The 20,850-nt window shown below is 39.8% G+C and overlaps 1 protein-coding gene and 1 long non-coding RNA gene across 4 annotated transcripts; one reads left to right on the top strand and one right to left on the bottom strand.

Annotated features, from left to right (window-relative positions):
- Positions 1-1,315: 1,315 nt before the first annotated feature.
- On the top strand, positions 1,316-14,880 carry prr14 (proline rich 14). Of its 3 annotated transcripts, none has more exons than XM_074655962.1 (11): positions 1,316-1,546; positions 3,071-3,099; positions 3,198-3,377; positions 5,273-5,432; positions 5,511-5,576; positions 6,653-6,693; positions 7,122-9,878; positions 9,960-10,101; positions 10,754-10,863; positions 11,455-11,523; positions 12,729-14,880. In XM_074655962.1, the coding sequence occupies exons 1-11, from the start codon at positions 1,331-1,333 to the stop codon at positions 13,018-13,020; spliced, it is 4,062 nt and encodes a 1,353-aa protein (XP_074512063.1). In that variant the 5' UTR covers positions 1,316-1,330; the 3' UTR covers positions 13,021-14,880. The 3 variants fall into 3 exon arrangements, with proteins under 3 accessions (XP_074512063.1, XP_074512065.1, XP_074512064.1); XM_074655964.1 differs by having other exon boundaries at positions 1,447-1,546; positions 3,268-3,377; positions 12,729-14,373; XM_074655963.1 differs by lacking the exons at positions 1,316-1,546; positions 3,071-3,099 and adding an exon at positions 4,872-4,899 and having other exon boundaries at positions 3,138-3,377; positions 12,729-14,373.
- LOC141780648 (uncharacterized) lies at positions 14,412-19,680 on the bottom strand. The gene is made up of 3 exons (XR_012596708.1): positions 18,939-19,680; positions 15,988-16,214; positions 14,412-15,268 (listed from the first exon to the last, which is right to left on the bottom strand). It is a non-coding gene; the product is annotated as an uncharacterized LOC141780648 (long non-coding RNA).
- Positions 19,681-20,850: the final 1,170 nt, after the last annotated feature.

Genomic DNA, 20,850 nt, shown 5'->3' with positions numbered 1-20,850 from the left:
GCAAATGTCCCCACTGTGGGACTAATAAAGGAATATCTTATATTATCTTATTTTATACCCATTCTGTAATCCCTGCATGAGTTTAATGTATCAATGTGACAAATCCTTACATTTTCACTGGTGATAATTTAATTGTGATTAATTAATGTTTTCAAATTAACTATAATTTCAACACCTCTACTTAATAAAAATGTAGGTCTTTAAAGATATTAGGTCACCCGAGGACATAAGAGAAGACTGTAATCTTATTTATGTAGCCCTTTTGTCATCGCTCTCCTATTGGCTGGCCCTCCACCTACGACGTAATCAAAGTCTTCTGTGATTGGTCGAGACTTTCCGGGCGGAAGTGCAGTCGCGCTGTGATTGGTTGAGCCGTCTGTCTGGCTGTTGGATTCGTACAAACGGATACACATCTAGCGAGTAGTGATGGGAAGTCCGGCTCTTTTTGGTGAGCCAGATCATTTGGCTCAACTCACCAAGAAGAGCCGGCTCTTTTGGCTCCCAAACGGCTCTTCATTTTACCACTTCTGCCTTTTATAGTTCAGCCAAATTTAGCTTTAGCTGTTTTGACCTATGATTAGTATGTGTGCAGATATATCACTTAAATGATTCAATATAATTATACTAAACCTTATAAGTTCCAGAATACCATAATTTTACATGCTGCTTCGTTTCCGACTGTCACTCATCTTGTCTGCTATTCGTGCACCGCATTTCTCTCTTTTTCTCCTCTTCTCCCTCCTGCTCTGTACCTGTAGACCGTCCGCACCCCCGCCCCTCCCTGCTTGATGGTTTGATCCTTGTCTGTCATCACCTGATTGGTCGCACGGACGTAATTAACACAACATTCATGGTATGTGTCCACAGGGGCGTTTTTTATCGCAAGGGGACGCAACGCTTCCCAACATTGGAAGCTTGGTGGGCGTGTCACTAGACACAGGCTGTCCCCACCTGATTGGACGAACGCTTTCCCTCCGTTGGCTGCTGCTCCCAGCTTTCAAACTGGAACCAGTATGGATGCTCGTCTGGAAACTTTCTTCTCTTATTTCACGAAAATAGTTCACTGAAATGTGTTTCTGAAAACATTTGAGGCAAGAAATAATCCACGCAGTTGCTGAATCTGTCTTTATTTTGGATCGACAACGTTTATTTTAAAAGATTATCGGGAGTTTCGAGAGGTGGCGAGTCGCATCGGACGCCCGTGATTTGCATAAAGTAGCGGAGCCCTCAACTTCATGCAAATAAGGAGCGGGCGTCGTGACGCCTAGTCTCTCCAATCGCGACGCCACGCTACCAGAATACATTGCGCGGCTGCTTACATAGACAATGAATGGAGAGCGTGGAAAGCACGGAGCCTGTGGACACGTACCGTCAGACGGAAGCCGGCTCTTATCGTTCAGTTAAAAGAGACGGCTCTTTGAACCGGCTCGTTCCGGACCAACCCATCCCTACTAGTGAGTCGCTGCAGGGCGCCGTGTCCGTCCAGCATGTCTTGTTTACGGTGAGGTCGGACTACCAGCCTGCGGTTCAAAGCTACACGTTTCTGGTAAGTTTGTTTACTGTGATTTAGCCATAAAAAACCGTCTTCAGCTAAACTACAGAACCAGGATGTACGTAGTCTCCTCATAGAGAGCAGTTGACCGTTAGAGGAGATGACAGCTCCACCGGCTCCGTCTAATCCCCGGTGCTGATGAAACTATATATTACAACACTGTGGTGAATATTAGCTAAACCATGCAGGAGTTACAATAAAGCTCACAGTGTGGCTAATGTTTGTTTGAATTCACACTATTATTTGAATGATAGCTGTTGTTTAACACACGGTGAGGTTTAATGTTAACAAACGTTACCTCACAAATAAAAGTTTGAAAATTAAACAGTTTCCATTCCAGCATTTAGACGTCGCCCAGTTTTTATCCAACCACCGCTTTCATTCAGTTAAAAACGTTAATTCATATTTAATCCGCTATAATCATAAAAAATTGTTTATTTTTTATCAGCTTAGTTGGCAAGGTTATTAGCTAATATAGATGTAGCCAACATTTCGCTAACGGACTATTAAGTGAACTAAAATGTATTTTTGTTTATAGCTTATTTTGTAAATTGTACATTTTTATTCTTATTTTATTCTAACGTTTTTATCTATTCTTTTGTTATTATACAGTTTGTCTTGCACCAACAAAGCCAAAGAAAATTCCTAGTGTATACCTCTTACACCTGGCAATAAACACCATTCTGATTAATGTGCCAACGACAATGGTCCAAGCTCAAAATCACAACATCAGTTTTTAGTGTATGTTTTCTCCACCAACCTAATTATTGTAGAGATGTTGACTATAAAGGGTGTTTTTAGATTCACATCACCGTTTAAAATCTTAAATACTGAGATTAAAACCAGCAACAATATTTGCACAATAGCTAATAACCACCACACTTGATTTATTTTCTAAACTGGGAAAAAAAAGTTCAGAAACTTGTGTTTGGTGGATGATTTCTCTGTTGTTACAATGCTAATTATCATTGTATTTTACATCGTTGGAAAGCCTGTTTATTTACCTTCACAATGATGTCCAACTTGTAAGGATCATGCATTTGTGGGATGAGCAGCACAGCTGATTATGTGGGTAGCGCCCAAGAAAAATTGGCCTTGGGTACCCATAGAATACATTTTCATTCACATATCTTGAGGTCAGAGGTCAAGGGACCCCTTTTGAAAATGGCCATGCCAGTTTGTCCTTGCCAAAGTTTGCTCAAGTTTGGAGTGTTATTTAACCTCCTTCATGACAAGCTGGTATGACATGGTTGGTACCAATTGATTCCTTAGGTTTTCTAGTAGTATAGTATCTTCACTCTAGCTTTAAAACTGAGCTCGCTACAACCTAAAAATCGCAAGTTGCATTAAAGAAATTGGTGGCATTAAAGAAATTTGTGTTAACATGTTATTATCGCGTTAACTTTGACAGCCATAGTACCAAGGAAGGGATCAATCCAATCAGGATTTAAATCAAAGATGAAAAATGTTCAATTTAAAAAAGAAACTATTAAAAGATGTTACAATTCTTCATTTCAGAATAAACCACTATCCCAGAGATCAGAAAGGTAAGTGAAGCTTAATTTTTTAGAGCTATTTTGATGTACTTTCATACTGATATGATTTCCCGCATGTCTGTTTGTGTTTTCGTTGTTGTTATTTACAGAGAAGGACAGACAAGGAGAGAAAGAGAGAGCAAGGGGATGTTGACTTATCCCTCTGACTCGCTCCCTCAGATAGTTTGTCCAATGGATGAACATGCTATTCCCCAAAACAGTTTCTGTAGTGCACCTCCCCACAGTGAACCTCCACCACCTCTCCTCCCCCTTTCCTCCATCACTCCCAGGTATAGTTGTCGCGGCACCTTTTTTCTTTCTTTTGCTGTAGATGTATTTTCCCCTCCTTGCTTTCTTTCCTTTAAGGACTGAACGGTTTAGGACTTCCAGATACAAGGAGTACATGCTATGGGAATTTGACCACTATCTGATAAATGATCATTTCCATCAGTGCTGAGATTAAGAACGTGTATTTTCTCTATTGGGATTTATCTGGTGTACTACTATGCATCGTGCAGATGTCTACAAAACACTGTGGTCTTATCACCTGTTTACAAAGGATCTGTCTTGAGTCACTTACAGCTATCTCACCAGAAATGTAGGAAGCCTGTAACATTTATTTTAAATAATATTGTCAAACAGCAGGTGGAGGTTTGGAAGTTTGGATGTAGATGTTGACGGTCCCACCTCAGCTACACATACTTTACAAAATTATTGTAAATGTTTAAGTGTATCTGTTCTAGCGCTGGGCAATATGGCAATGTATATCGTCAAAACGATATAAAAATGTCTTATCGTGTATATTTTCTATATTGTTTTATCGTGATCGGGGTATTTATTTATTTTTTTCCTCTATAATTTCACCTAAAAGTTTTGTTCATTTTGCGTTTCAGTTCTTAAATTGAGGAAAATACTCCATTTGTCAAGTATTTAATTGACACAAAAATAGGCTTTACCATGTGGTGATTTCATATAGACTATTTATTTATTGAATTACCAGAAAACATGCTATATCATGATATATATCGTTATCGAGATATATGAAATTACCTATACCGTGATTGAAGATTTTGGCCATATTGCCCAGCTCTAGTCTGTTCCCTGCAATCAACACAAAACGTATGAAAGAAATGCTCAGAAAGTTGGATGGTAATGATCAGCTCACAGTTGGCTAGTAATTATCACATTTAAGAAGATTAGGTCCTCAAAATTATTAATTAATTCATCATATTTATGCTTGATAAGTTGCATTTCGATAAGTTTAAATATTGGCTCCAGTAAGGATGTATTTTTAAGCAGTTTTGTTGCCCAATACTTAAACAGATTAGGGCTGTCCTGAGCCGTTCCAAAGCATCGGTATCAGCTAAGATAAAGCTGATCAAAATCTGATCCTTACTTTACCAACACAGCCTGCTTAATGACAGCTGGGCTCAGCAGTGCTCTGCATATCAAAGTGAAAATCAGAGCGTGTGAATGTGAGAAATGATTTAGTTGCGCCCTGAGTGACTCTGTTCTGACACCACCGGTTGGCAAAACACACTGATTCGCTGAGCTCCGACCGTAACTAATCTGTTATCTCTTCTCTCTTATTAGCAAAGAGCAGCGTACAAAACATTCAGCTAGCAGCTTCTCATTTTTAGCCGGCACTGACTGTCGCTTAGGCCGGATAAAATGACGAATGGAGTGGCGGCAGGTCATATCAGCTGTCACTGCTTAACGTTAATTCTGTTTGTAACTTGATGGCAGACCAAAATAAAACTTGGCTGTTTGTGTGCTCTCTGCAGCCAGTGTCAGCCAAGGGTTGTGCACGAGGTAAAAGAAGCATCACTCTGTAACTGCACACTGCGAGTGTTTTTATTTCCCCAAGAACTCTCTAGCTAGCTGATCACTTCACGTCACTTTCAGGAGTTGCATTCTTCCAGTTAAACTTTCTTCCATTTCATATCAATAATTTAAGATCATAAACTTTATAGTTTCGATACTGTACCTGCAGTATTTGAATTTAGTAGCTTGGGAAGAATAAAGTGTGACTCCACCTTGTCATTTAGGTGTGTTAGATACCCTAATGTTGATCTGTAAAGGACTCAGATTGGGACATCCAGATTCTGATGCAGAAAAACTTTTTTTTTTATCACTGTATTTTAACAAAAAATGCTGCATATTGATTTGATTTTCTGATTCACAGCTGTGCAAAAAATGGAGATTCTGGACACAGGAGTGGCCGCATTCAAGAGATCAGAGAAGAAACTCCCAAAAAGCAGAGCAATAAAGACGACAGAGCAGCTCAGACAGAATCCAGACAGAATCCGTCCCCCTCAAAGACACAAAGGGAGAGTGCGAACATGGTAGGAGTTTAACTGAAAAAATCTTGTTCTTCAATAATCAAACGAGTCACTGTTCTCATGCATCTCTCTGATTTGTAGGTACAAGTGTCTCAGTCCAGGCAGCCAAGAGTTGAAGGCGCGCATGTACATGAGAAACAAAACGAGGTCAGTTACATCTTCTCACACTCGACCCTCTCTGTGTCTGTCTGAATGCCCTTGATGCTATTTTTCATGTAATAAGGCTTTCAGTAATCTGTTTGTGCAGCAGCCGTGCTGTACGGCTGTGTATGTCAACATTGGGGACCTGTACATTGAACGGGGTGTGAGGGTTAATTGAGTGTTTTAATCCTCCTTCACGGTCTGCTGCGTCTGACACAGAGAAGCAATCAAGTGTCTTAATATGACCCAGTAACGCATAAACGCGATGCAATGTATCTTCATTGTCTTTTCTTTCCCTTGTCGTGCAAAATTGTAGAGGTAAACAAGTACCAGTGTTTCAGAATCAACACATATTACTGAATAGGTAAACAAGTAAATTGGCTGTTATGACTACCAAACTACAAATCTGAAGTTAGTGCAAATAAATTGCAATTTTTGCAAGAAAGGTATTAGTTAAATTGACCAAAAGCGTGCAGTTTAGATATGTAAAAGTTCACAGTAATCATGAATGCATAGTGCTTTGTTTAATTTTGATCAAAAGTGAAAGAGGTTTGGAAAAGTTTTTTTTTTTCTTTTATAAATGCAAAATCTGCTAATAATGCTTTTTTACAAACCGCCGCATTTTAGCGTTCACTTGGTGGTGAATTAGTTTGTTGGATCAGCAACTCGGATGGCTTTAGGGCTGCAATTAACGATTATTTTCATCGTTGATTAATCTGTTGATTATTTTCTGAATTAATCAATTAGTTGTTTGGTCTATAAAATGTCAGAAAATGGTGAAAGATGTCGATCAGTGTTTCCAAAAGCCCAAGGTGACGTCCTCAAATGTCTTGTTTTGTCCACAACTGAAGGATATTCAGTTTACTGTCATAGAGGAGTAAAGAAACTAGAAAATATTAAAATTTAAGAAGCTGGAATCCGAGAATTGACATATTTTTTTTCTTAAAATATTACTTAAACCGATTACTTTAATAGTTGACAACTAACCGATTAATCTTTGCAGCTCTAGATGGCATCAATGCTCAGCCAAACACATCATTTTCTTAAAACAACAGTAAACTGTTTATGTATTTATTTTGCAGGATGGATTTGATATCAGTTTTGCAGCAGAGAGCCAAAATAAGTAAGTGTTTTAGCAAATTCTTCTCAGCTTGTGTATGCATGATAATCATTTAGTTAGAAGTGTTTACTTAGACATTTAAAAAAACAAGTCTTACAAATTTGGAATAACTGTGTATATGAAACTGTATTTAAAGAACAGTCATGTCTGTGAGTAACTGTGGGCAGTCTGTGATGCAGGCATGGTTCAAGTAGCTTTCCATGTGACCTACAATATCAGGCCACAGGAAAAGGGGCATACTGTAGATGTGGGCATGTTTTAATGAACAGAGAACTAGAGAGTGGTAGGATGCCAGATGCAAGATGTTGTATTGACACCTTATATTGATGCTTTCACAAGAAAATGATATGTAGGTGTTTTTATTCGACATAATGACACTTTCTGCCTTTTGAGTTGTGTTTTTGAAAGTCTAATTTCCATTTTTGTTCCAGGCAAAAGGACCAGAAAAGCCCACAGAAGAAACCAAATGTCTCTGCTGCAGAAAATGTAGTTGAGCAGTTGGCTGTTGATGCCACACGGAATCTCGACACCACTAGATCTGACATGGATACGTGCAGGGAATTGGCTGTTGGACACTCTTTTCAAAATGCGCCTCCCCCGAAGGGATGGGTGATCGGCCCCTTGTTTCAGTCATTAAAGTTGAAGATGGCCAGTTTCACAGAGATAGTCATGAGTCCTGTTAAACTCTTCAGAGCTAACAGTCCTCCACCGTGCACGGACCATCCAAACAAACTCGATGAGTGTGAGCTACTGGCCGATGGAGCGTCTGACGTTGAACACTCAGAGCCAAGCGATACGTTTCATCCAGAAGCACAAAGTGAGAATGGGAATCAGGACGCTAAAGCTAATCAGCAAGAAGAAACTGTTGCTCTTAAATATTCAAAAAGATTATCGTTTGATGTGGAGTTGCCAACGCGCAGCTCCGATCAGGCAGATGAATGTGCAATAACTCAGAAGGAAAAAAATTCACCTGATTCTGTGCCTTTGCAATGCTGTCCCTTACCCTGCTCTGTTTCTGAGGACGTCTCAGAATCAGTTATCAAGTCCTCCACACTGTTACAGCCCTCTGTCGATGTAAGTGCCTCACATGAACCCAAGTTAAAGATGTCCGGTGCTATGGACAAAGTGACTGTCCGGCTGAAACCACTGCCTAGGAAATGCACAGTAACTAGATCTGGAGTAAAGAAAGTTACCTCAACACCTGAAGTCAAAAAGGAAGAGTGTGAGGTTAGTGATGAGCAGTTTTCTCACATGAAATCAAACAAAGGTGATTCCGTCTGTAATGCTCAGCCTGACACTGACTGTCCTCAGCCTGATGTTGGCAGGAAAATAGAAAGTTTGGTTCTCCTAAGCCACCAGAAGAACTTAAATGACGGTGCTAATGGAAGGACACTGAGGCCTTCTTTGGATGCTCAGCAGCTAAACTCTGAAATTGATTCAGCTGCAAGTCTTGGGAGAGCAAAGCGGGGGGTTGACCTGGACTGTCATGTCCAAGACTTTGTAAAAAGGAAGAGATTGACAGCAGATCCTTGTACAAGGTATACAAAAAGACAAGAGCTATTAAATGTGGCTTCGGATGGTGGCACATTGAGACCACCGAGAAGAGAAATTGTGTCGACAAATCCCATCGTATATAAGGAAGAAACGCTGAAGCCTGCTTCAAAAAGACAGGCTGTTTCAACAAGAGCAAGTAAGAAAGGAAAAGGTGGACAAGAAATGCAGTCAGTGTTAAACACACAGGCGGAAAGTTCCTCTGATACGATGTTGGTTTGCTCACTGGATAAAAGCAGTAGTGTGTCGGAGAACAACGAAAAGGGTAGCAGCAAGGTGAATCCCAAAAGACTGAAGACAAGATCAGGTGTTTGTAAATCCGATGTAAACATTGATAATAACAGTATGGATCTGGCAATCGCATCTACGAAACAAGCCGAGCAGGAGCTGTCATCAGAAGACCTCACCCGTCCTGCTATAAAGCCGCTCCAGAGCACAAGCAAGCGCAGCAATATAAACAAGAAACCACTAAAACGGAAATCTCCGATCCAATCAACTACGGAGTCAGACAGCACTTTGTTTTCTACCTCCCCAGTTCTATCAATGGAGCATTTAGATCTCACGCCCACCGATTTGAAGACATCTCAGCAAGTTCAAAAAGAGGAGAGCTCCAAAAAGCCGTCTAAGAGACCCAAAAAGGGTTTTAGAGATGCTCTTAAATCATCTGCGTCAGGTGGGAGTCAAGAGACAAAGCAATGTATCCATGACCTTCATTTGATAGCCAAAGAAAACCAGCCTGAAGAAGGCAAAGATAAAATCTCTATGGACCCTTTATATTTTGAAATGACGCCGTTTGAAAGTATTCAACAACCTGTTCCTCCACCCTCCCAACCTAATTCAGACTGTTATGTACAATTACATAATGAAGTTAAGCATGTCATCAGCACTGCTTCTGTGTCAGATGAGGTATTTTCCACTGACGCCGACGCCAGTAACCACAGCAGCGTTATTGTCTCTGGGCTGAGGTCCAGTGCAAGAAGGGTTAATATTAAGCCAAGGAGAGCCGATAACCAAAGGAGAAAATGCAGGGTTTTACAAAGTAGGACACGTAAAGGTGAAGAGGTGACAAACTCCATCACTATGGACGATGCAGACTTGGCTACAACAAGTTCATGCTCCGCAGGAAACGGCTTGTCAAGGCGCCTGTTACGCAGCTACTCTTGCCCAGAGATCCCCTCTTTCCGTCCCCATGACACACCATGGACTTCTTCTCTGCATTCAGCCCATCACAGCAGGATTCACACGCCACACCAGTCTTCAAACACTCCGTCTCTCCATCATGCCCACAAATCCCTGCGGCGGGCTCGTCGACACACGGTCTGCAGTGTGGAAGTGGAGAGGGAGATCGCCCCTCTCTGCCTTCGTAAGGAGGTGTACCCATCCAGAAGATCTCTCCCGTATGACCGAGCCTCCCAGCCCCTGTCCATGAGTCTCACCCTTTCTCCCAGCATCTCCCTCACAGCTCTGGCTTCCGGTTTCCTCTCGAGCCCCCTGGCGTTCCTTTCTAAGAAGGTCGAACGCCGAGGATCTGCAGCCAGTCCCAGCAATTCCAGTCATGTTTCTTCTCCTCCGATATACCCATTGATATTCCTCGAAAGAATTGACTCCTCTAGTGCTACGTTAGACTATAGTAGCAGGTAACACACTTTTATAAATCTAATAAGATGTTTTATGATAATACCATTCTGATATTAATAACTGATTTGTCTTCTTTGCAGTGGGAATACTTTGGACTGTGAGATTGAGAGAAGACGACAATGTGAAGAGGAGGATGATGGCGAGGACACAAGCTCATCTAGTCAGGAGTTTGAAGATGTGGGGCTGAGAGAAGAAAAGGCTTTGTCTGATTCTGAAATCAAGGTATACATTATTTTACACAAGTGTTATGACATCTTGTACTAAAGGTGTAATTATAACACATTATTATCGAGCATCATTTTATACTGAATCCCTTTTACATTTTTGGAATGTTTCTGATACTAAAATTGGTAGTTTAAGACATGACACTGCCATTTGTCATTAGTTTATGTTATGACTTATGTTATGACTCAAATTTCTTTGTCTGGATTTACACCCAGTTGCCAGTTTATTAGGTACTCCTAGATACCGCTAATGCAGTCTAAAGGCCTTTGACGAATAAACGACATGAAATAGTGAAATACTCACCTGTGAATATTATACAGTATGTCTAGGGCTTTTATTGTGAAAGGTTAAGCAGTGGATCTGGTCTGCACTGCCTTTGTCAATATTGAAAGGAGTAATAAAGTTTACCATCCTGATCCGGACTACGGGGCCTCCTAGTTGTTGTTTCATAAATATAGGCGCGAAACACAACCCGTTCCACACAACTTCATTGGTTGATACCTTTATTTGTGATGCGAAAATCTGAAAAAAAGCTGATATGTTCTGAGTGTATTTTTTTATTACTATATAACTGTACTTTTGTCATAACTACATTTTGTAATGCTTTCAGAATGATTTAGGTCACTAATCCTCTTGTTCATCATCACAGGTGGTGCAAAAGCTCGAGGAACGAGGGAAGGTGTCGTCTATTAGAATTCGGAAAACTTTACCCAAACCTCAGAACAACCTGACCCCCATGGGCCTGCCCAAACCCATCAGGTAAATACCCAAATACATGAGCAAGGGAGTTCTCTCTAGACCTCGGAAACTGACAGTATGTGTGACAAATGAATCTCAACTTATAGTCGCTTTGTTCGCCTTCATCAGCGAATGGAGCTAGCTCAGGTGTCGACATGCGCTCACCACTTACCAAAGGGTCTTACTCACTTACTGTATTTCTTTCAGTCGTCTATTTATTACCTATAGAAATAGTATTATTATTTACCTAGCCGGTGAATAGTAACACACAGGAAGTTCAAAGGGAAATCTTAGGCAACCTGTCTGTCTGATAACCAAACTCTGGGCCAAATACAAAAGGTCTATGAGGTATTTATAGATGCAACCTTTAAAGTAAAAGAACTTCTGTACTGGTTATAAATATACAAGTTCATGTTTGATCATTTGAAGCAAAATCAAACCCATGCAACACATTTGTTTGAAAGTAGAACAAATTCTATTGGGTCACATTTTCAACTGCCATTGAAAGTTAACTTATGTCCGTGTCAATACATGTCTGTTGTCTATTGAACACCGATCAATATTCAGACTAATTGCAGCTGTGTTTTTTCTTCTTCTCATGTTACACCACAGACTGAAAAAGAAGGAGTTTAGTTTGGAAGAAATTTACACCAATAAGAATTTCAGCAAACCTCCTGAAAGGTAAGGTCAACATTACAACATAAATGCATGTTAAATGATTCATATAAACACAAAAACACACACACACACACACACACACACACACACACACACAATAGGTATTTCAGAAAGGTTAACAAGTCAAATACAGCCAGACAACATAAATTACAGCTTCACCACCTTCTCCCTTTAGACTTTGGAACAGTAAAACCAACTCTATATATTATAGCTCTATGCTGTGCTCCTGGACATATGAAGATGCAGTGACAAATTGACATGTTGTAGCCATTTTTCTTTCAAATATTGAGTCAGACTTTTATACATTTATAAAACTGTGTTTTTTTTCTTCAATTAATTCAATTAATAATAATGAATTTACTCAACATGCAATATGAGATTGCAATACAAAATGTCTCTGTATAAGGGGCTTGGGTGAAGCCTTGCTGTAAACATGTTATAGACAAGACTGAGAGAAACTCTGCAGCCGAAACCTGTGATGCTGCAACGCCCAAAACTAACCACAAAACAAAACTGTCTGATGGATGAAAGATGGAGGCACCTGCTGTGTCCCGGTTCCATAACAGCCTACATATCTTTATAGTATACCGTTTTTGCACTTAGTAAACAGGATGCCAACGTACCTAACCGTTTTATACTAACAGGAAATAATGTAATACGTAAATAATGCAATGTCATTTTCTTTTTTTTTTACATTTGAAAACCTCAATAGAAGCTTTGAATGTAAAAAAAAAAATGACAGTATATCTAGCAATTGTGGCAGTAACTTTCTCAAGTCAAAGTTTGATGACAACCTGCGCAAGTATTGTATTATTTCCTGTGTCTGTCATCATATATTATGACATCATCACCATAAAAAGTAATAATAAATCCTTTCCAGCTGTGAGCAGTTCCTCCTACATTGCATTGTAGGAGTGTTTTGAGGTCTACTTTATTTTGTCACTTTTCCAGTGTGAACACACAACACACTCAAAACCTGCTGAGAATTAGTGTGCATTAATATTGGTTTGGGACACAGCTACATCCTCAGATTGTTGCTGCTAGTGAGGAGAAGTTTGACCAGAGGGTGGCGCCAGAGGAAAGATCATGCCGTTGCTTAGATCAGCTGATATTGATGGTTCTGTAATAACGCAATAACTACTACTTAATTATACTGCCCTAACTTCCTGAACTCGCTCATTGATTAGACTTTGTTACTCGGGTTTCAGCCGCCTGGAGACCATATTCGAGGTGCCTCTCAATCGGCGGAATGGCTCCGAGTCCTGGTTTGGTCTGAGACGTCTCAAACGATTTCTGGAGTTCCTGGATGCCGGCGAGGCCAGGAAACCAAAGAAGCCACTTGTTGGCGTCGGAAAGGCAGGTATTTCATCTTCAAGGACGAGACGAGGGGGCTTCCCTAAAGACGAGCCGCCGCTCAGCGTGCAGGACGTGGACACGCTTCTCTGTGCCAAACTCGACCAGTTGAATCTGTGGTTGATAGACGATCAGAAAGACAGTTGACAGAAAAAAAAAACACTGCAAGAGATAAATCTGTTTATAAGACTGTTTCTAACCAACATGAAGATTCCCATGTGAGTCTTCCAGCTCTTTTTTTGTCAGCACAATCTGATTGTTGTGGTGACGAGTGATTATTGAAGAATTGCGTTCTGTAGCACTTGTAGCCTGCCAGAAGTGTATCGCCTCATAGAAGTTGGCCCATGTTCAGACTGGTATGAAAATGCGTCCTGAGTATCGGATCACAAGTGGACAGCTTTAAGTACTTATGTGAATGCACTCATTGAGGATGCATTGAGATCTGATCATATATCTACAGACTAGGCATGCAAAGTGCGTTATTATCATACTGTCGGAGATGTGTTTGTGTTTCGCTGCTTTGCATGGAGCTGACGCCCGCCCGCTCTCTCTTATCCCCGGCTCTCTGAAGCTCTGTGCTCCGCTGTTGTCTGGCAAAGGCGTCAGTGTCGGTGGCACGTAGGTCCCCGGGGACTGCCGGTACAATAACCTTATATTTAGATGTTAAAAAAATGTACCCAAATTCACGAATATGTAGGATATTATTACTGACATTCATGTAACATTACGTCACAACGTCTGCTGTATTAGCCATGTGTTTACTACATGTTTATTTGCATATAGAGCGGGGAAGTGAGATCCGATCACAAGTGGTCACTCAAGACGCATGTGGAGAGCCTTCTAATGCCAGCTGTGAACAGACATACTTGTGATCCAATCACTCAGGACGCATGTTAACGCCATAGTTGTTAAATGCATTATACAGTAAGTCGCTTTTTTGTCATTCACACCTCTGCCGTCCTTTTTTTACCCCGGCAGCTTTCCATCAGCGACAAGTGAAGCTGTCTAGAAACGAAAGTTGTGACCTTGCAGCAAGTTAATCCATAAAGGCAGCTATTTTTTTTTTTTATTAAATGCTGAAAATGAATTTTAAATATGCCAGCAAGAGATTTGTATTCGCTGCAGCCAATTTCAAGTGTCTGTCCAGGAATTGTATGTACCGTCAAGTGTGTCTGCAAGCAGCACATGTTAATCATTTTACTCAGTTCTCAGTACTCAATTATTTGTGTTTATAGATTTTCTGGCTGAAGAGGTTTTTGTTGTAAGAAACAATACGGCGTCCAGATTATTTCACTGCTAGTTGGCTTTTTATTACCCGTGGTTCTCTGGACTGTTTTGTGGTGTCTATATATTTGTATTGCAAATGTAACTTCATGATAATCTGCCTATGTAAGTATTTTTTCTTTTTGGCCAAATTTTTATGCGGTTGCCTTACCTGTAAGACGTTCTGTTTAAATAGACGTGTTTTTTGTAGGCGTGTTTGTAACCGTTTTTACGAGGGCGTGTCAAGATACTTAAAGCAACTCGGAGCACAAATGTTTTTGTTTTATTCTGAAATAGTTTCTGTTTAAATGTTTGAATAAAAGTACAACATATTGATACATTTGACATTAATAAAGCTAATAAGGTAACAATGCAATAGTGCCGAGATAATGTTGGCAACAAGAGCAGGATCTTGTTCTGGTGAAGCACTGCCATTTCTTTCCCCAGTAGAGACCCGATCCTTGTTGAACACGTTTATGTTCCTACTTTTAGATTGAGTAATTTATTAACTTTTGTACTACCTGCAAGTATAGACAGTATCTAAGAATGAGTAAAGTGTGATATTAAGGATTGGGTCATTACTGGGGAATGGTATGTCTAATCTTTAATATATAATGTATATGTGTCATGTAGCGTCACGTCTCAAACTATAGTCAATGCTGGATTTTTATATTGTCATTTAGATCTTGAATTGTCCATATGTTCATATATTGTTAAATAAATATTACAGCATATAAAAAAAAACATGTAAAAGTTGTAAAGTGGTTGTTCCTTGTGTAAAAACATAACTGGTTAAGAAGAAGTAGGAATGTGTTAACTGGTACAGCACAACAAAGTCTCTTTGTGTTTCATGTAACAACCAGTTTGTTCATATCTTCATAGCTTTTAGTAGTTGATACCCAGCTTGGTATCGTCCGCTGTCTGTCTCCATCAACATCCAAACAGTCGCTCCTCTGCTTGTCTTCAGTTCATAAGCTGATCAGTCTTGGAAAGTGAGGAGATACGAGATGAGTGCCATCAGTATGGGAGTCAAAGCCAGAATAGAAACCCATATCGCGATGGACATGATGCCAAATCTCTTTGCCCGTTTTGAAAAAATTGCAGCGATGCTCGAATCCGTCGACTCCTCAGCCTGTTGAAGTAACAACAAGACAACATTTTGAATTGAGGGTTAAATCAGTAAAAGTAATACGTGCATACATAACAAAGCTAATACCGCTGATAATAGGCAATAATCTAGTTTATATTTCAGTCTGGCTTTGTGATTTAAAAGACACGATTTAACCCTTGTGCTTTACTTCATTGTTGTTTGGGCTCCCACAGACCGAACTGCTTTATCAGTATTAAAAAATATATGTATAAAAACTGCTATGCTGCTGTAAAACTACGATACACTTGATTGTTCCCATCGGGAGATTTGTCTTGGACTCACATGCTGCACACATGATCAGACACATGACATACTGTCATATCATATAGCTGCTTCCATACTAATAATTATAAAGGAACAGACAACATGAACTAAAGCACATTACAACCACATATTACACAACCAGTGATAACAACAACATAATGCATGACCCTACATCATATCATGATCTATTGCACTAATATGTCCTTATTTGGTCACTGTCTATGTGAACCGTTGTGTTTCAGCAGCACAGCCTGTTTATGTGGTAAACATGATCGTGTTATGTGCAGTTCACTGACGCCATGAACTCATCCTTGTAAATACATTTCTGTCACATTGCTGCAGTTTAGAGCGGCCTGCAGGTATGTGGGAATGTGCAGCTTTAGGCTCTTTGACATTTTGACTTAGAGGTGAATGAAAAGAGCTGGACGATAAAATACCTTGACTGAATTAATGAGAGCCTTGATTCCGATGCAGGTGATCCCACAGATGATGCTGCAGATGGCTAGTTTCCTGTGGTTCCTGTCATGGCAGCAGGAGGCATCATCCTGTCCTGTGCTGATGATTACTTGATTATTGTTGCCTGACCCTGGGACGGTATCGAGGTCTTTCAGAGGGACCACTTCTTCATCCACCGTTACATTTGTCTGAGGTGGTTCAGACATTTCTGCAAAACAGAGTTGAAGAAGGGTTTGTCAAAATTCATAAAACCAACATTTTGAGTGAGTTATGTGCAAATAACGACTGAAAAGCAAAGAAGAATTTGTCTGAGCGGCTGCTTCGTGGTTTTGACTTTGTTCACAGCTGATAGATGTGTTTGTTTTTCAAGATTAGGGGGTATTTAAGGAACTGGTTTCACACTTTATGACCTACAGAGACAAGCCCTGTAGGTAAATGTTTAGTTAATTAAAATTTGTATTCTTTGACGCCCCAGATCCGTGAGAAACACTTGTGCTTTTTCTTTTCAGAATATTGTTCAGACACAATGAGACCGATTCTCACTGACTACACGGGTTGTATTTGATCTTTTCTGTTCTATTATTATGTTCCTGTTTACATTCTGAATACTGACTAGTTAATCAGAAATACTTTATTGAACCCCACTGGGGGGGCATTACAGTTGCTCTTATATAAACATAAATAAATGTAAGAAAATAGAAATAAAGGAGTATGTAACTTGTAAATTATGTACATAATGCTATAATATAAACAAAATAAATTTAAAAATAAGAAAATGAGAATATATTATGAAATAAGGTACAAATATTTGCATTAAGACGTGCAATATATAACAAATAATCAAAGTGCAAATAAGCAAATACCAAATGCTTAAAAGTAAGTACAAAATGCTGAGAAGTGGGATCTATTAAGTGTGTTAAATATAATGCCAGAATGGTATAAATAAGAAATGAAGAGCCCAAACACAACATTAAGGTTGTGTTTGTGTCACAATATCAGAGACTCCTTCCATTATAAAACCCAAATATCATTGTGTAAGACTGGTATAACCCTGCATGCACTCTGCATTTATGACTGTACACTAAAATAACAAAACTCCCACAGATATGCATGGACATATTTAAATGTCATTTAATAATAAGACTAACATTTCCCCCCCCCTCTTAAACCTGGCCCACGTGTTTTTTTTGGGACTCATAATGATAAAGCCAGAAGCAGTCCAGGTATAATTCAACATGGCCCAAAGGGAATATCAGGGTTTTTACAGGGTTTGCACTTGATCTCCTTGTGACAAACACTGTTACTTCCCTTTACTGACGGCCCTGTGCTGCAGGCTGCTGCTTTGATTTATGCTAAAAACAAAGAGACCTGTTGCCCTTGTGACATGCAGTGTTTACCTTGTATTAATAGTTTATAAGGTTGGATTCACCCATCAGCTGCTATATACAATACTGACTTAACAACAATAAGGCCATACTCTGTAATCATTCTGCATTTATACTGCACATTCCAAGGAATACTCTTATTTATTTATTTGGTATACTATACTGGCATTTATAGTTACAGTAAATAGATCCCCCTTCTGAGCATTTTGTATTTACTTATTTTCACTGTGGCTATATGTTATATAATGCACGTCTTAATGCAAATACTTGTACATATTTCTTATATTCTCATTTCTTATTTTTAATTTAATTACTTGCTTATATTTCTTTACATATATTGTGTTTATATTGTAGCATTATGTACATTATTTACATGTTACATACTCCTTTATTTCTATTTTCTTACATTCCTTTATGTTAATATAAGAGCATATTTCTGATTCTGATTGATGTGTTTACCTGCAGCAGTTTGACCTACAGTGCTGAGCGACTTAGACAATCTCAGTTTAAAGAATTTAATATTAAAGATCCCATATTATAAAAAAGTGAGATTTTCATGTTTTGTTTTTATTATAAAGCAGGCTTAAATCCTATATAAAATACTGTGAAAGCTGAAATGCTGCATTTGAAACAAGCTGTCAGGATTTCTGCACATTCGTGATGTCACAAATATAGAATATTTAGACCTTCGACACAATTTTAAACGTAAACATTTTAAATGTGTCCCAGTTTATTCCTGGTTGCAGTGTATGTGAATGTCATCAGCCGACAGGAAGTAAACATGGACCCAAGCTGTTGCCTAGCAACACAATTCTGTTGCAATTTCATCGCCATTCCGTCGAAATGTGCTAAAACGGAGCGTTTCAGGCAGAGGGTAAATACAGGCATATTCAGGCTGACAGTATGAGGAAAATAAAGTTTTTTTTGAACATTACAGCATGTAAACATGTTCTAGTAGAAACACAAAATACAAGTATGAACCTGAAAATGAGCATGCTATGGGACCTTTAATGTCACCTACGAGTCTAAACATGTTCTTCACAGCACAGTATGATCTCATGGGAGCAGCATGGGAATATCTCTGACCTGGGTATTTCCAGCACGAAACAGAAAGCAGCCTTTGAGTGGCGCAACACAGTGTCAACAGTTAACTACAAAAAAACAAAAAGCTTGAAAAACTTGTACGATCACACTTTCAGAAAATGTCGAAACCTCCCACTTGGCTGGCAAGTTGCCGTAGTGAAGATGTATCTAATCTCTGTACTGTACGTGGCACGCCAGCATACTCTGCATGCTTGTTACTTTGGGAAAAATGCTTAAGCCAAGAGTTGGTTGAACTGGTTTAATAATACTTTAATCATTGTGTTGCTGCACAGGCCTGTGAATCATTTGTAGTGACTGTAAGAAAGTTTCTGTTCTGTGAAAACTAAAAACTAAATCTTAAATCTGTTCCTCGCAGAAAAAAGGAAGTTGAGTAAAGAATATCAAATTGACCTGAGGATACACTTCAAACACATCATTTAAGGGTTAAATTTAAAAGTACAAACCTGATCACTGCTCCTCAGTCTGAATACACTCCTTCAGTGATTTCTTCTAGTTTTTCCAGTATGTGTGATTCAGAGTGATAGTTGAGTCCTAATGAGATGGCAGGCAGGCAGGTGTGTTGTCTTTTAAACAAAATCCCAGTTTAAGGAGCCACATGAAGCTTTTTCCTTTTAAATGTGAAGGTTTCGGTTTCACACGTGGTCAAACAATGACCACGGCTGTCATCGTAGAGGGAGTCCAACAGACAAACAGCTCGGAGGCTTGTCCCTGTCTAAGTGCCATATAAGTTGCTGAATGACAAGACTGAGAGCCGGGACTGAAACTCTGTGTGAAACTTCCACGCCCATTTACTGTTCAGGCGCTTTCCTTTCTTGTCCTCCCACACGTACAGTCAAGCCCTTCCTCACTTTGCTTCTCATATCCTGTTCCTTGTAATCGCCTGTCAGGCTTCCCCTCTTTTTCGTTACTCACAGTGTGACAACCTTTCCCTCGCTTCTTTCCCGAGCAGCATTCCTGAGGACTTGGGGAAAGGTGTGTCAGCACTTGTCTCGCCTCGGGGTGAAACAGCGACAGATTCCAATCTGCCTCATTGTTTTCTAAATGCACCTGGAAGAATAAACAGAGGTTGTGATTTTATCTTCCAGCTCATCGCTCAATCACTGCATCTTATATTTGAAACATCTTATTTTGGGTCTCGAGGGTGGAACAGGCCTCTTCTTGCTTGTCTCCTGCCATCCCTCTGTTAAGATAACACCCAGAGATAACAAACATTTTCCCCCCTTTGCTCAGCGATTCATGACTACCTGACTGCATTTTGTCAGAGGTGACGCCACCCACTGTTACGCTCAACCAGCCGTCATAGACAGCTGGATCTGCCCTCACCGGTGAAAACAAGCATGGGAGGGATCTGCTGTGGCTCTTCCTCCAATCGTTGTGGCTCAACTTCATCATTTACTGATGATTAATCATCATGTCAGGTGCATTCCTCTCTGTTTCAGGGAAGTAGGACAGAGGGAAATGACGCCCATGGAGCCACATGTACAAAACTCTATTCAAAGAAATGTGTTTTTTAACAGTAGATACATGACAAACCTCTCCGGTTATGATCCATGGCCTTGTTTTGCATCAGTAAATCAGCACAGCTTCAAAGTTATAATAAAGTTTGGTCATTAATGAGAGTTACGAGAACTGGTGGAGATTTTGATCTAAATGCATCCAAACGAGCAACAGTATGTTCAAATACAGTCACAAACGTCCTTAACTCATGTTAGCAATCATCTCTTTGACCTCCAGTCTTCCAGCAGGAGGTACGGGACCATCCTTACTGTCACATCCAGATTCAGGAACAATTTCTCCCCAACGGGAAATCACTTAAAAGTCCCATATGAAGCTCATTTTAAGGTTCATACTTGTGTTTTATGTTTCTACTAGAACATGTTTACATGCTGTAATGTTTACCTTTATTTTCCTCATACTGTCTGCCTGAATATGCCTGTATTTACCTTCTGTCTGAAACGTTCTGTTTTAGCGCATTTCAACGAATTACAATGGAATTGCATTGCTAGGCAACAGCTTGGGTCCATGTTTACTTCCTGTGTGTTTTGTGACATCACAAATGTACAGAAATCCTGACAGCTCGTTTAAAGGCACAGTTTCTGAATACGGGCTATGTGTATTTCCATGTGAATTGAGCATTTTGATACCATCACAGTATTTATATAGCACTTAAACCTGCTTTATAATAAACAAGACTCGGTCAAAACTGAGTATACGTCTGGACCGAGTTTGGTCAGTCTTGGAATTTGTGGCTAAATTGTTACACAGTGGTCATGTATAATGTTAAATCCAGCGCTACATGTCCATCAGGTCCGGCGAGGACACTAGTGGACGCACTGCTCCACTCAACTGGCCGTT

Source organism: Sebastes fasciatus, chromosome 13, assembly GCF_043250625.1.
Source record: "Sebastes fasciatus isolate fSebFas1 chromosome 13, fSebFas1.pri, whole genome shotgun sequence".
NCBI classification, from domain to species: domain Eukaryota; kingdom Metazoa; phylum Chordata; class Actinopteri; order Perciformes; family Sebastidae; genus Sebastes; species Sebastes fasciatus.
The sequence above is the reverse complement of the archived record's forward strand: the minus strand, read 5'-3'. Positions and strand labels throughout refer to the sequence as shown.

What these genes read in the sequence shown, in the direction of transcription:
- prr14 (XM_074655962.1), top strand. Translation starts at nt 1,331, where the DNA reads ATGGAGAGCGTGGAAAGCACGGAGCCTGTGGACACGTACCGTCAGACG. An exon ending in CTTTCCTCCATCACTCCCAG is followed by an intron (nt 3,378 to 5,272) that starts GTATAGTTGTCG and finishes TCTGATTCACAG; the next exon opens with CTGTGCAAAAAATGGAGATT. An exon ending in GGCCTGCCCAAACCCATCAG is followed by an intron (nt 10,864 to 11,454) that starts GTAAATACCCAA and finishes GTTACACCACAG; the next exon opens with ACTGAAAAAGAAGGAGTTTA.